Source organism: Notolabrus celidotus, chromosome 23 (assembly GCF_009762535.1).
Source record: "Notolabrus celidotus isolate fNotCel1 chromosome 23, fNotCel1.pri, whole genome shotgun sequence".
Lineage (NCBI taxonomy): Eukaryota > Metazoa > Chordata > Actinopteri > Labriformes > Labridae > Notolabrus > Notolabrus celidotus.
The window spans coordinates 12,235,771-12,248,993 of NC_048294.1; the positions used below are offsets into that span (position 1 = coordinate 12,235,771).

General features: G+C 40.1%; 1 protein-coding gene and 1 long non-coding RNA gene across 2 annotated transcripts in view; one reads left to right on the forward strand and one right to left on the reverse strand.

The window, feature by feature from the left end:
• LOC117807858 overlaps positions 1-13,223 on the forward strand; it is a 103,181-nt gene that overhangs the window by 69,171 nt on the left and 20,787 nt on the right. The window lies entirely within an intron of this gene.
• Positions 3,636-7,530, reverse strand: LOC117807855 (alpha-2 adrenergic receptor). Its single transcript, XM_034677265.1, has one exon. It carries the CDS (start codon positions 7,246-7,248, stop codon positions 5,947-5,949), a length of 1,302 nt encoding a protein of 433 aa, XP_034533156.1. The 5' UTR covers positions 7,249-7,530; the 3' UTR covers positions 3,636-5,946.

Below are 13,223 nucleotides of genomic sequence, written 5' to 3' on the forward strand. Positions count from 1 at the left end.
GTATTATGAAGGCTGACATGTTCCTCACAGCAACATTAAAGTTGCTTTGCATCCAACATTTGAGATTTTTTTTAAACATAGTTTTAACACTGCGAAACAAATCTGGCCCCAGCCTACAGCAGAATATTTTTCCCTAGTGGTACCTAGAGCTTGATTTTAAGCCAGAAAAAAAAGGGAACAACCTTTCGATTTCCTGAATTACTCCACAGCACTGACTTTTCAAACAAAGAGCAGTCCAGAGGGTTTTGAAAACAACAAAGTCTCAGCACCTTGTGTACTCATTGCTGAGTCACTGCAATCGATCACAAACCCTAATAAACCAGTGTTTGTTTCCCCACTCCTGAGAACAGAAAGGGATAATGTTCAGCCAAATGCATTTTATTTATCCTACTATGGAAGACAATGTCCTCCCTCAACCTATCAATCCATAAAAATCATTGCATCTGGAGAGCGCTAAACCTTGTCTTTGACCTTATAAAGAAACCCCCTCAGGTTTGGTTAAAGATTTAGCACATACTGAACATAAAGTGGCGGAGAGAAAAAACAAAATACCACCTGTTGGAGCAGTTTGGTTAAATACAATATAAGCAGATTGGTGAAGGAGAGATGTGTTGAATGTTCTGCATCAGCTGCTTTGAACCTACATGTTTAATCTCCTGATTCAATAATTCAACCGGCGAGGACACTGTGTTCTTTTGTTCAAACAGCAGATGGACTTGTAACATGTTACAAACGGCTTTTGGCTGCACATACTCAGCTACAGCAGAGCAGTAGGAGGAAAGAAACAGGAGTTATGTGATGCAGGGGAATCCAGTTTCACCTCAGCCCTGCCTACGGTCAGATTCAACATCAAAGCTGTTGTGTTAAAAGGTCCCAACAGCCTTGAAACGGGAATGGTCACCTTCGCTGAAATAGGGCTGCCCCCAAAAAGTTAATAATTCAAATCATCTGTCAGGGAGACCTTGAGTTGACTTGCATTTGGCTGTCATATAGCCTATATTCACTTATTTTTAAGCTACATAATAGAACACAGAGAACGTATGAGAGTCGGCAGGAACAGTTTATTAAGTTACCTCCAGAGGTCTCCTCCTCCCTGAAACAGACATAGCAGCTACAGTTAAATACTACATCACAAACTTGTAACTTAGTGTGATTATTGTCCTGCTAGATCCCGTTTACAAAGACATTGTTATGCTTCTGTTACGCCTCTGTTACATCTGTGTTGCCCCTATGTTGCTGACTAAGCAAAACAACTTTACAATTTCTCTGTGTTTTAAATAAGAGACAGATTTTAACCATTTGAAAGCTAAATATGTAGTGTAAGAACATTGGAAGTAGCTCCAAGAAAAGCTACCTTTAGCTAAATCGTAGGTGGGGCAGAGACTTATTATAGGTTAGGATTAATTGCACTGGAAAAAATGCCCCTTCAAAAGAAGAGAAAATAACTTATTTCAAGGTACTTTTACCTTGAAATAAGCAGAACAAATCTGCCAATAGACCCAGTGGAAATTTGCTTGGTAAGATTTGTTACAATAAGACAAAATATTTACAAAACTGTGATCTTAAATTTAGCAGGGAAAACTTATTTGAAGCAATATTTGACCAGTATTTTAAAGCTTAGTCCCAGGAATGATAACAATTAGTATTTTTTCACTCAAAAAAAGATAATTACACTAATACATTTCATGTCAACTTCTTCATTTGAGATATATTCTCCTTAGTTTGAGTTGTATTATAACGGCACTTCTCTAGGTTTAAGACCATCTTGTACTTGAAATAAGATTACAAAGTTTAATTTGAGCATTTTGAGATATAATGTCTTCTCATAGTGAGCTGGATATACTAATATTCAGTCATGTTGTTTTTTAGGATAAGCCAGCTATGCTCAAAAGTAGGTGTTTCATTGTGTGCATGTAGTTTGAGGATGTTTATTTTTATCTAATTTAGAAGAAACAGAGCCTGAAAACTGTAACCCACCCTTAAAAAAACAAATTTTCTTTCTTTCTTTCTTTCTTTCTTTCTTTCTTTCTTTCTTTCTTTCTTTCTTTCTTTCTTTCTTTCTTTTCTTCTTTTATCAATGGAGCTGTTTTCTGATAGATTCTCCAATAAAATGCATTTACTTAAATCAAGTAAAGTGTCTTAAATCAAGATTATCCGTCTTCTACAAATAAGACCTCAGCTTAAAAAATGTATGAAATGTAAAATAAACCTTGTTTCTTCTAAATTACAACTCAAAACAAGATCATTTTAAGATTGTTTGACTTAACAAGACATTTAAGATGTCTTAAAACAAATCCCTCTATCTTGCTCAAATGTTACTTGTTATTTAAGTTATCTTAAATCAAGTGGGATAAGACATTTAGACTAAAAATTAGACAATTTCACTTGGTAAGATTTTGAGTTTTTGCAATGTGTTCACTGGGTTTTGACTACTAAAATAATTATCCACAGAGGTCTCATCCCCTTCCCCATGTTAAAAAAAATATGATTAAAGTAAAAACACCTGATAAAGCAGATAATATCCTGCAGGCTCTCAGCAGACTGTGAGCTTAGCTAGCTTAACTGTAGCCCACTAGAGTATTAAAGTTCTATGCTTGGTTGATTAAAATGGAAACTAATTTTGCTTTAATGACTGTATGAAAGCAGAAAACACTGGAAATGCCTTAATGTTGTGTTGACAGTCTGCTGTGAAACGACTGAAGACGTCAGACGTTAGTAGAGGTGGATAACGGCTACTGCTAGCTTGTTTGAAAACAGGGCTTCTAACTTAAGCTAACTAGCTAACTGAAATCCAACAAACAAATCAATGATAACATTATTCTAAGGTTAATTGAAAGACTAAGAGAGCAGCCAGCTTTAAATGTTTGAATGTCCAACTGACAGTTTGAGGTTATATAAAACCCTGAAGCCATTTTAAGGGTAAGCCACAAGATTTATGTTCATTTAATGGCTAATTTAGGAGTTGAAAGAAGATAGAATAGTCTTACCTTCGTTTTGAACAGTTACAACAGATTTTACTGAGCCAGGGAACCCTAGAATAACAGCCCACTTTTTTTTATTGTCATTACATCTTCATTGAGATGTCTGAGAATTAAATATTGCCTGCGCTTGAAATTGAGTCAACTTAAATTCACTGGTGAGGTTGTCTGCTTAAGGTCCCCTGATAGGAAGAGATAATAAGCTCTTCAGCAGTCGACTACTCCTGATTGTTTTAGTTTTTCAACAAATTAAGACACTGTTTACACCGAGGCTGTACAACAAATTGAAACCAGATGCATCATCTGATTGGCTTTGCATAAATGAGGATTTTCTCCATCAGCTGAAAAGTAAACTACCAATTTGGATTTCATTAACACAAGGCAGATTTGAGCTTCATTAAAAGTGCTTCATCCACACTGTACTCAATCGTTCCACATCCATCTAATAATGAATATAAAGCAAAGGAAAAGTAGTGATCACCTTGTAGTTAAAGCTGTTCGATTTTAAAGGCTCTACCCTTGAGCCTGACACTGAAAAGTGGAACAGCAGCAACAAGAAACAACTCTGTGATCGCAGAGTAAGCATTTGATATGTGTGCGTGACCTTTTTTCAAGTGACTCCATATGGCAGCATCACACAAAAAGCTCACATAAAAGACTTGTTCATGTTTTATTTCATACGACAGCAGACAGTTGAAGGAGCAGAGGAAACGTGTGCAAAACATAAATCAGCAACAAAAAACAACAACATAGAGGTAGTTCCTTTGAAAGTAAAAACACATGAAATCCATTTCTCCCCTTATACTATGTAGTTTACGGCCAAGGTGATGCCCTTGTCTGTGCGTTGTAAAAATAATTAAGCTTATACTTGAGTGTCAGCCCTTCTTAGCATCGCCTCAAATCTTTAAAGTGCAGTCAGAGATCAGAACAAAGACTCCGTGGAGAACTAGTCTGCTGTTGTGCTGTACCATTTGTCAGCTGGGTTATGAAACACCATCATGACTTCACCACCAACACTTTGGTTACACTTGTGTTGTTATAACAGCAGAGGCTCAAAAAGCTGCGTAGCTGACACGGCTGACAGCATCATGACGAGCAGACAAAGACATTATGAGACATGGTTACTCTTTGATCTAACAAAGTCAGGGGTTTCCTATCAGAGAGGTCCAGATGTAGTGAAGCCATATTTCAGACTTTCTTCCAGAAATGTCATTTAAAAAAAAAATAAAGAGAAGATAACATTCTTTGGGTACATCAATGTGGTTCCACTGCTTGTGACTGACTACATGTGTTAAAAGGGTCACATGTGAACAGAGACATTTTCGAGGAACACAAGCGGAAAAGGTTTAAAATCACAAGTGCGTACACAGGATTGTTAATCTCTACTGAGGGGTCAGTGGCCTTTAGAACTCAGAGACCCAAAGAGCTTGATGCAAACTGCTTTTGAACTTATTTGTGCCAGTCAAGTAGAACATTTTTCAGAAATGTGCAGAACATGAGCACAACACTGATGTAACGAAGACCTTTGAACATGTTCTGATGTATCACTTAAATGTCTTAAAGGAATAGTTTGAATAATTTGTATCCAGCTGGAAGTTGGACAAGGAGATTGACAGTCTGTTCAGTATGCTTTAAGTTCCTGTGATGAATTTCATGTCTGTGTTGATTTTGGAGCCCCCTGTGGACAGAGTGATACCTTTAATGTCTATGCTAATCTTGTCCTAGTAGTTTCTTTTGACGAAAAATAAATATCCTGCACTATTTCTGCAATCAAATGTATTACTCACTTTGAATATTAGCAGCTGTAAAAATAAAAACAGCTGTCTCTTCAGCTTGTTGTAAATCATAGAAATAGTCATTTGAGTGTCATCTGGTATTGTTTCCATTTATGAATCATAAAAAGCTAACCTTATTTATTTCAGTTGGTTTAATGATCAGCTAAAACTCCTCACAGGAGCTTTAAGCCAGCAGCCGGTTAGCTTAGCTTACCTCGGCAGCTCATGCGTAGCCTGGAATGTTTTGATGAATTTAATCCACCTACTAATACCCATAAAGCTCACAAATTAACACTTTTTTAATGCTGTTTAATCTGTGCAAAATCCTGGGGTATAAAAACAACAATCCACAGTTTTTAACCAGTAAGTTTATGGATTTTGTGCTAGTTGCAGCCAATCGCCACAAGGATAGCATTACCCTCTTTAGAACTGTGAATTATCTTTTTTTGTACATGTTATGCAAACAAGGCTGAAAAGTGAAGGTAAAAAGTGCTATACAGCCGATTTGAATGTCTCTAGTAAGAGTCAGGGTAGCTTTGTCCATCTATATATGCTAAGCTAACTTGCTGCATGATGCAACAAGACTTTTACTGTACAAGAGTTACCAAATTATTGATGTTCTCATCTAATTTAAGGCAAGAACACAAATGCAATTTGTCCCACAGTGTCACCTTCTCAGTAGAGGTTCTGTCATAAGGATCCCTTTAATTTCTCCTTTTTTTTGGCATATATGTTTAGTTACTCAAATAAACAAAATAAATTGAATTATTACTCAAGCAAACCTGTGGTAAATGTTAGCACAAAAAGTTAAGATATTTTTCACACATTGCAGATAGTGGGGTTAACCAGGGGGGCCAAGGGGGCCCAGGACTTTGGTGTTGCCCCGGGGCCCCTCAGAAGATAGGTCCGGCCATGTGCGCATCTTTTTCTGATGTTAAAGACATTATTAAGCTTTACAACACATATCAGTGGGAATAAACAGACAGTGGCACTCACTTATCAGATCAGAAAAGCCTGAAATGTAAACATACTGTAAGTTGAAGCTCGTAGCGACACCCAGTAAGGGGGTTGAAAGTGAGCTGCCATTAATTACAACAGGACGATGAGATGTAACATCAATAGACAAGACGAATCCTTATAGAAAAATTCACTTTGATATTTTCCCTTAAAATTGTCATGGTAGTGCTTCAGACCTAGAAGGACTTTTTCCACGACTTGCAGAGAATCTTCTGGAAAGCGCGCCTGAAGTCTCGGTTGAAGATGGTGTAGATAGCAGGGTTCAGGGAGCTGTTACAGTAGCCAATCCAGAAGAAGAATTTAAAGAGCGGGTCAGGGATCTTACAAGACACCCTGCACACACTGTACAGGCTGTAGCTGAAGAAAAAGGGGAACCAGCAGATCACAAAGACCCCCATGACCACAGCCAACACGAAGGTGAACTTCTTCTCCCGGGCTTGGGAGATCTTTTTCCGGGCTATGGAGCTCCTGCGACGTTTCCTCCTGGAGGCAAACAGGTCTATGGATTTGTTGCTGACTCTGGAGATACGTGTGGACTGTTTGCAGATGGAGCTCCTCTTTTGACCAAGCCTCTTGGCTCTCTGAGAGTCCTGTTGCTGGGGTTTGTGACCTTTGCCCTCTGAGGAAGAGCTCTCGTCCATGTCAGCATCATCGGTCTGTGGCCCCATGGTGACTGTGCGATGGCTGGGCGTAGGCGGACACTGGCAGTGACCATTCTCTCTGTCTCCAAGGTAAGGGGAGTTGGCTTTGCTCAATCCGTTCTCAGTTTGTGTGACACCATCTGGCCTCGGCTCTTTACTTGACATGCTCCTTGTTCTGGTTTTGGCCACTTGGTAGATTCTGATGTACACCAGGATCATGATTAGGCAGGGGGCGAAGAAGGAGGCGATGCTGGAGGAGAGGATGTACCAGGTGTCATCATTGAGCTGGCACTGAGGCAGCGAGCTGATGTAACTGCTGCTGTCTATAGATAAGAGAGGTGGGGATGAGATGAAAGCAGATATGAGCCACACTATAACGATGATGCACTTGACGCGCTTAGGAGTCCGCTTCAGGTTGTACTCTACAGCCTGCGTAACGGACCAGTACCGGTCCAGGCTTATTGCGCACAGATGAACGATAGAAGAAGTGCAGAATAAAACATCCAGAGCCAGATAAATACCGCACCAAACTTTCCCGAAATACCAGTAGCCCATGAGCTCATTGGCGAGAGAAAACGGCATCACCAAAGTGGCGACCAGGATGTCCGCGGTGGCTAAAGACACCAGAAAGAGGTTCTGAGGGGCTTTCAGTGCCCTGCTCGTCAGCACCGCGATCACAACAAGAATATTTCCAACAACCGTGAAGAGGATGAGGAAACTTACAAGCGCGGCGATGCTGGCGATCGCTGCTATAGAATATCCACTGTCCGCGCTCCAGGAGGAATTCAGATGGATGACCGTGAACGCGTCCATTCCGGTGGCGTTAAACGGATCCATCCTGGCTGTGTGCGCGTTATAGATATCCAGGAGTGGTTGGATCTTGGCATGAACTCACACTTAGCCCTTTATTTACTGAGGAGTCCATCAAAAGCGCGCTTTTTCTCGACAAATCTGACGACATGGATACGCGCGCAGAGATTGAGTCTTTAGGAGGACACCTACAGCCTGTTCATCACATAGATCTAACTCAAATGATACATAATCTTCCACGCGCTCTGTAATAGTCTTTTCACGCCTCTCTTGGATGTCAGGACTTGAGTCCAGCCGCAGCTCTCTCTCCTTCAGCATGGTGCGCTCGCGCTCCTAATGATGCCCCATGTGTTGTTCTCATAAAACTCCCTCACTGCTGCCCCGCCCCCTGCACACAGCATTATATCAGATTGTTGGAATATGATAACACTGCAGGGACAAGGTTGTAATCTTGCCGAAAAAATCTGATTAAAATCATTAAACAAGAAAACTGAGATTTCCCCAACTGTGCGTCTTGGTACCAGAGGAAAAACCTTTGAATTTAAAGGTATTCACTTATTTTTTTTAGTGTCTTATCCTCCTTCAAACCCTCATCTCACTGGATCTCACTATTCCTGCACACCCAACAAGGTATTTCCCACTGTCACCTGCTCCATCTTGTCTGTAAAGAGAAAGCAAAGATGATTTCAGGTTATTTCAGGTAAACAATCACCTCACAGATGTTTGCAGGATTTCATGGTATGGAGCCTTATGCGTGTGTGTTTGTATATGTGTGTTTCTGTGGCAGAGGGAGTGTGAGTGGATGAGGAAGAGGTGAGTCATGGGACAGTGAAGATGTGAGGCTTGTTGGGGTTTCAGTCTGCTCTTTCAGACACACCGCTGTGTAAATCAGGTAGAGATAAATGGATTAGCCTCCCAGGTGTCTGCCGCTCTTCGTATTCACCCTCAAGCGGTGCATCATCAACATACAGGTGTTCACACATCCGCACACTCTGCATAAACACACCCATTCAGGTCGGACTACAACATAAAGCAGTGCATCATCAACATACAAGTGTTTCCTGTGAGCCCTGCCTTGTGTGTAATGTATTTACAGGTTGAATAAGACACATGCTCATGCTCCAGTGTTATAGCATCTGTGTTTGTGAAGGCATGGGCTCCTCAGTGGGAGCAGATTTTATTGCACAGGAACTAAACCTTTTTGCTCTGCAATATTTACTCTCACGAAAACATGTCCTGTTGTTTATCTCCAATAACAGGGTTATCATTGATTGGAGAGGAGGCTCTAAAGGTCACAATTATTACACTTCCTGAACTGTTTTATGCAAGGTCTTCATTTTCAAGGAACAAAAATGTTCTCCTGTGTTCTCCAGGTTGAGCAGTCAAAATGATACAGATTTGGCTCCTTAGGGTAAGGATGAGAAGAACTTAGTTATAAATGGAAAAGTCATGAAGATGTCCAGTGTCAGTAAGGCACTATTGATACTGCAGCAAAAATCACAGTAAGATTAGAATCATTTTCCTGACTTAAAGCTCCTGTGAGGATTTTTTAAGTGGGTATTAAACTGACTGATATCAATAGTGAAGCTTCTCTATGCCTTACAAAAGGCAAAAAAAGGAAATCATCAGCGTCAAAATTGATTTTGTGTATTTTGTAATTTTTGATGTCACACACTAATGAAATACACACATACAGGACAAAATCAGCAAAGAGATATGATACACAGCTTTGCACACAAGAGGCACCAAAACCCATGCAAACCAAAAGTTACTGACAGGAGCTTTAAATTTCCTTGACTCAAACTTACAGACTGGATTTTAAAAAGTGTGTCCCATTTCCCATTAAAGTAACTCTATCAACTTTCAATAGTGAACACACACACACACACACACACACACACACACACACACACACACACACACACACACACACACACACACACACACACACACCACACACACACACACACACACACACACACAAACACACACACACACACACACACACACAAACATACACACACACACACACACACACACACACAGCAGTGCTGAAGTAAGCTACAAACATCAACATTTCTCCAGTCATGAAGAGCTGTGGAGAAATAGTTCACATTTGTGGCTTTGAAATTAACATAAAACAAATAAGAAGAAGAAAGAAGAAGTCAGTCTGTGAAAGGGGACATTTGTGGATCACTGTTAAATTCAATGAAAAGCCTTCATCACTCATAGATAATTAGATTTCAGCCAAGGTTATCCAGGAGACAGAGGTGAATTCCTGGAAAAAATATATTTCTTGAAATGTATCCTTGAAAATGTAATAAAGAAAAAAAAGTTAATTGTCAACCATTAATTCTGAAGCAGTGGTGTGGGGAATGCAGTTAGTATGTGTAAAAATAAAATTAACTTCGTAATAAAATGGAAAATAATTATAGATGAAAAACACCTGCAAGCATGCACCTGAAGAAGTGTGTGCTAACCAATGTACACTTAAAGGTGTGCCTCAACAAGTGTGTACTTACAAGTGTTTACCAAGTGTGTACTTACTAGTGTACACTAACAAGTGTGTACTTACATGTGTACATTAAGTGTGTACTTACTAGTTGTAAGTAAGTCTGTACTTACAACTACCTACGTACTCGTAGGTAGTGTGTACTTATAAAGTGTCCGCTAACTAGTATGTACCAACAAGTGTGCACTTGTTAGTACTGTGTACCAACAAGTGTGCACTTATAAGGAGTGTGTCCTAACAAATATGTACTTACAAGTGTGCACTCGTAAGAAGTTCATACTCATGAGTCTGCACTAACAAGTGTTTACTTACAAGTTTGCACTTATAAAAAGGGTGCCATTACAAGTGTGCTCTTACAAGTTTGCACTACAAAGTTTATTCTAACAAGAACAATTGTTTAATACATACAGTTTGGACTAACAAGTGTGCTCATTTCCTCAGGTTCATGTAGATCATCCAATATTGTCAAATATCCTTATTTTGTCAGGTCTGGTACCTTAATATCATGTCAGGTAGCCAATTCTGTCAGGTTGCTCATTACATCAAGTCATGTAGCTCATTCTATTAGGTAGTGTATTCCTCTGTCATGCTAGGTAGCTCATTGTGTCCATTTTGTCTCTGATTTTATTATGAAAGGGTTGTCTTGGTCTTCTGTTTCCTGAGTGTATTGGCACTAGAAATTTTGAATTGGCACTCAGTTTTGTACACACACACACACACACTTGTCAAATAATCAAACTAAAAGCAGCCCGTAACATTACACAAAGGATTTCTGTGGCTTTCTTGCACACTGCTCCGCTTTCAGTCTGTTATTATCGTATGTCGGCGTCTCCAGCTTGAGTAGATGGCGGAGAACTCTGGAATTGAAAACAGAAAAGAGCTGGTACTAGTACCTCAGGAGAACACCAGGCCTCACAGTCAACAAGCTCAAGAGATACTCTGGCATCCTTCATGTTGAACGAGGCTGCTGGTGGATCACAGCGAGAAATGTTCCTCTATGAAAGAAATACGTTATGAGCTTCTAGAAGTACAGGGGAGAGAGAAAATGCAATTGGAAAACACAAAACTTCCCAGCTTTTCTTAATCCCACAGGGGATTAAAATGAAATTGAACTTTTTGTTCATGTGAGATTAAACTGTTTCCTACTCACCAAAAGCAGCACGACAACATAAAATATATAAAACAGCCTCACAAAATAAAACACAACACAGAGATCCTGGTGTCACTACTGACATTTAATCCTTGATATATAAGGATCAGCTATTCGTGGACTCAACATGTCACTTGCTATTTTACCTGTTGGAACCTATGTATGTCATGAACTTTAGAAAATGTTAACACCCTTTCATCAGTGTTCACACATCCATGCTACCACCAGTTCGATCCCTACTTTTCTAAATTTTGAAAACTTATTCAGGGGTTAAGGTTTTTCTCTGAGGTTGAATTTACATATAGGATAAGTTATTGATAGGGAGCCTGTTCATGAGAGTTCACAATAAAAAGTAGACCTCCAAATTACATGAGTGATAAAGTAACACCAATGGGTGGTTGAGTGTTGGAATTTCCCAATGGGTGGTTTTTTATCCAATCAGATTGGTGAGCCCAGTCCTCCATTCCATCCTTAGCAGGCTTTAAAAACCATATTGGCACTTCCACTGACTTTCCGGACACAAACACCAGACACAAACGCCACATTAGAAGGATTAAACCTGCTGTGGGCGGACAGGATACAGGAGAGCAAGACTGAACACAGTCCTGGACCCTGTGGAGGTGGTGGCTGACAGGAGGATTATGGCCAATCTGTCGTCTTTGATGAACATTTCTTTTTTAGATATATATTCTGATAGATTAGATATAATTTGACATAGAGTGGTCTAGACCTCCTATGTTTGTAAAAGCGTCTTGAGATAACGTTTGTTGTGATTTGGCGCTATACAAATAAAGATTGATTGATTGATTGATTTCCCTGTATAAGTATGGCCCTATATGTCTCCTTCTGCTGCTATATCAAATCATGACTCAATCCATCCTCCTGTACTGCTCCACCTGCTTCTACAACATGCTATCTGTTAAAAACAAGGCCAAACTCACACGCATAACCACCACAGCTTCTAAAATAATTGGTCTCCCCACACCAAACCTCCCAGACATAAACCACAGGGCCATCATACACATTTCAACCTCGATAGAACAGGACACCACACATCCACTAAACACCTACCTCATCCCACTCCCTTCAGGACGCAGGTACAGAGCACTGAGGTGCAGAAGGGCTTGCCTTGGCAAGAGCCTGATCCCTGCTGTTATAGCGAGCCAATAAAGTCTAAAGTCTATAGGCACAATGGCCATATACAGTCCAGCCACAGGCTGGATTTCAACCATAAACTGTCTATAGTGAGAAGCAGCTTGGTGACAAAGTTGTGTGAACCCCACATGGATGTAGTGGACACTTGAGTAACTGCAGTGTTTAGCACTTCTGTATTGGCTTGATTTATCAACATCAGAGGTTGCCACTTGGTTTAACTTGTATTATTTGTAATGGCCAGCACGGGGTGCTCCACTCGTTGCAGAAAAAGGGCCTGATTGTATGCAAACAAGATGTCAAAATGTATGCTAATTCTAGTATGCTAGTATGCTAGTTAGTGGATTTATTACCAAAGTAAACATTGTCCAATTAGCTTGTGGTATCAAATGTAAAGTACAGACTACGTCGCTACACATGGCCTCATTTGGGTAAAATTGATAGTGTGCTGTAGGGCGTGGCTACCTGTGATGGACAAGTAGCTACTATAGCGAACTGTCACCCAAATGTTGTCACCTCTAGCTCCAAAAAACAAGATGGTAATGGCTAAATTTTATGTTTTTAAAAGGTGACATATCATGCAAAATCGACTTTTTTTTCATGGTTCTCTACCTGAATTATGTGTCCCTGGCATGTCTACAAACCCCCCAAAAATGAAAAAAATCCATTCTGCCCCTGTTCTGATTTCTCCACCTTTCTGTAAATGTGTGCTGAAACGAGCCGCTTCAGTTTTCAGTGTTTTTCATACGTCATAAAGCCATCCGGTCTGTAACGGAAGTCAGAGCTCGGAGCTTGTTCAGCCCATAGACTGTATAAAATACAGATTCTGGATCAAATTCAGAGGGTTGAAGTAACGCGGGTCTGTGAGCAGCCGTGTCTATTCAGCCAACATGTAAACATTAGATCGACAGCCGAGGCCACATCCACTGCCTGAGGGGGCGTGGTCAGAGAGCTCATTCTCATTTAAAGGCACAGACACAGAAAACAGCCTGTTCTGAGCAGGGCTGAAAAAGAAGGGTTTACAGGCAGACCAAAATCTGATTTCAAAGTGTTTTTTTGAGCAATAAACTTTACAGACATGTTTTGGGGACCTTAGACCAATATATTTTGATGAAAAAGAGCATAATATGTCACCTTTAAGTTGCAAAATGGTTGTTAAGGATCCAATGGGTTACCTACTGGGTGGCT

Coding starts and splice junctions, on each gene's coding strand:
- LOC117807855 (XM_034677265.1), bottom strand. CDS start 7,248: ATGGATCCGTTTAACGCCACCGGAATGGACGCGTTCACGGTCATCCAT.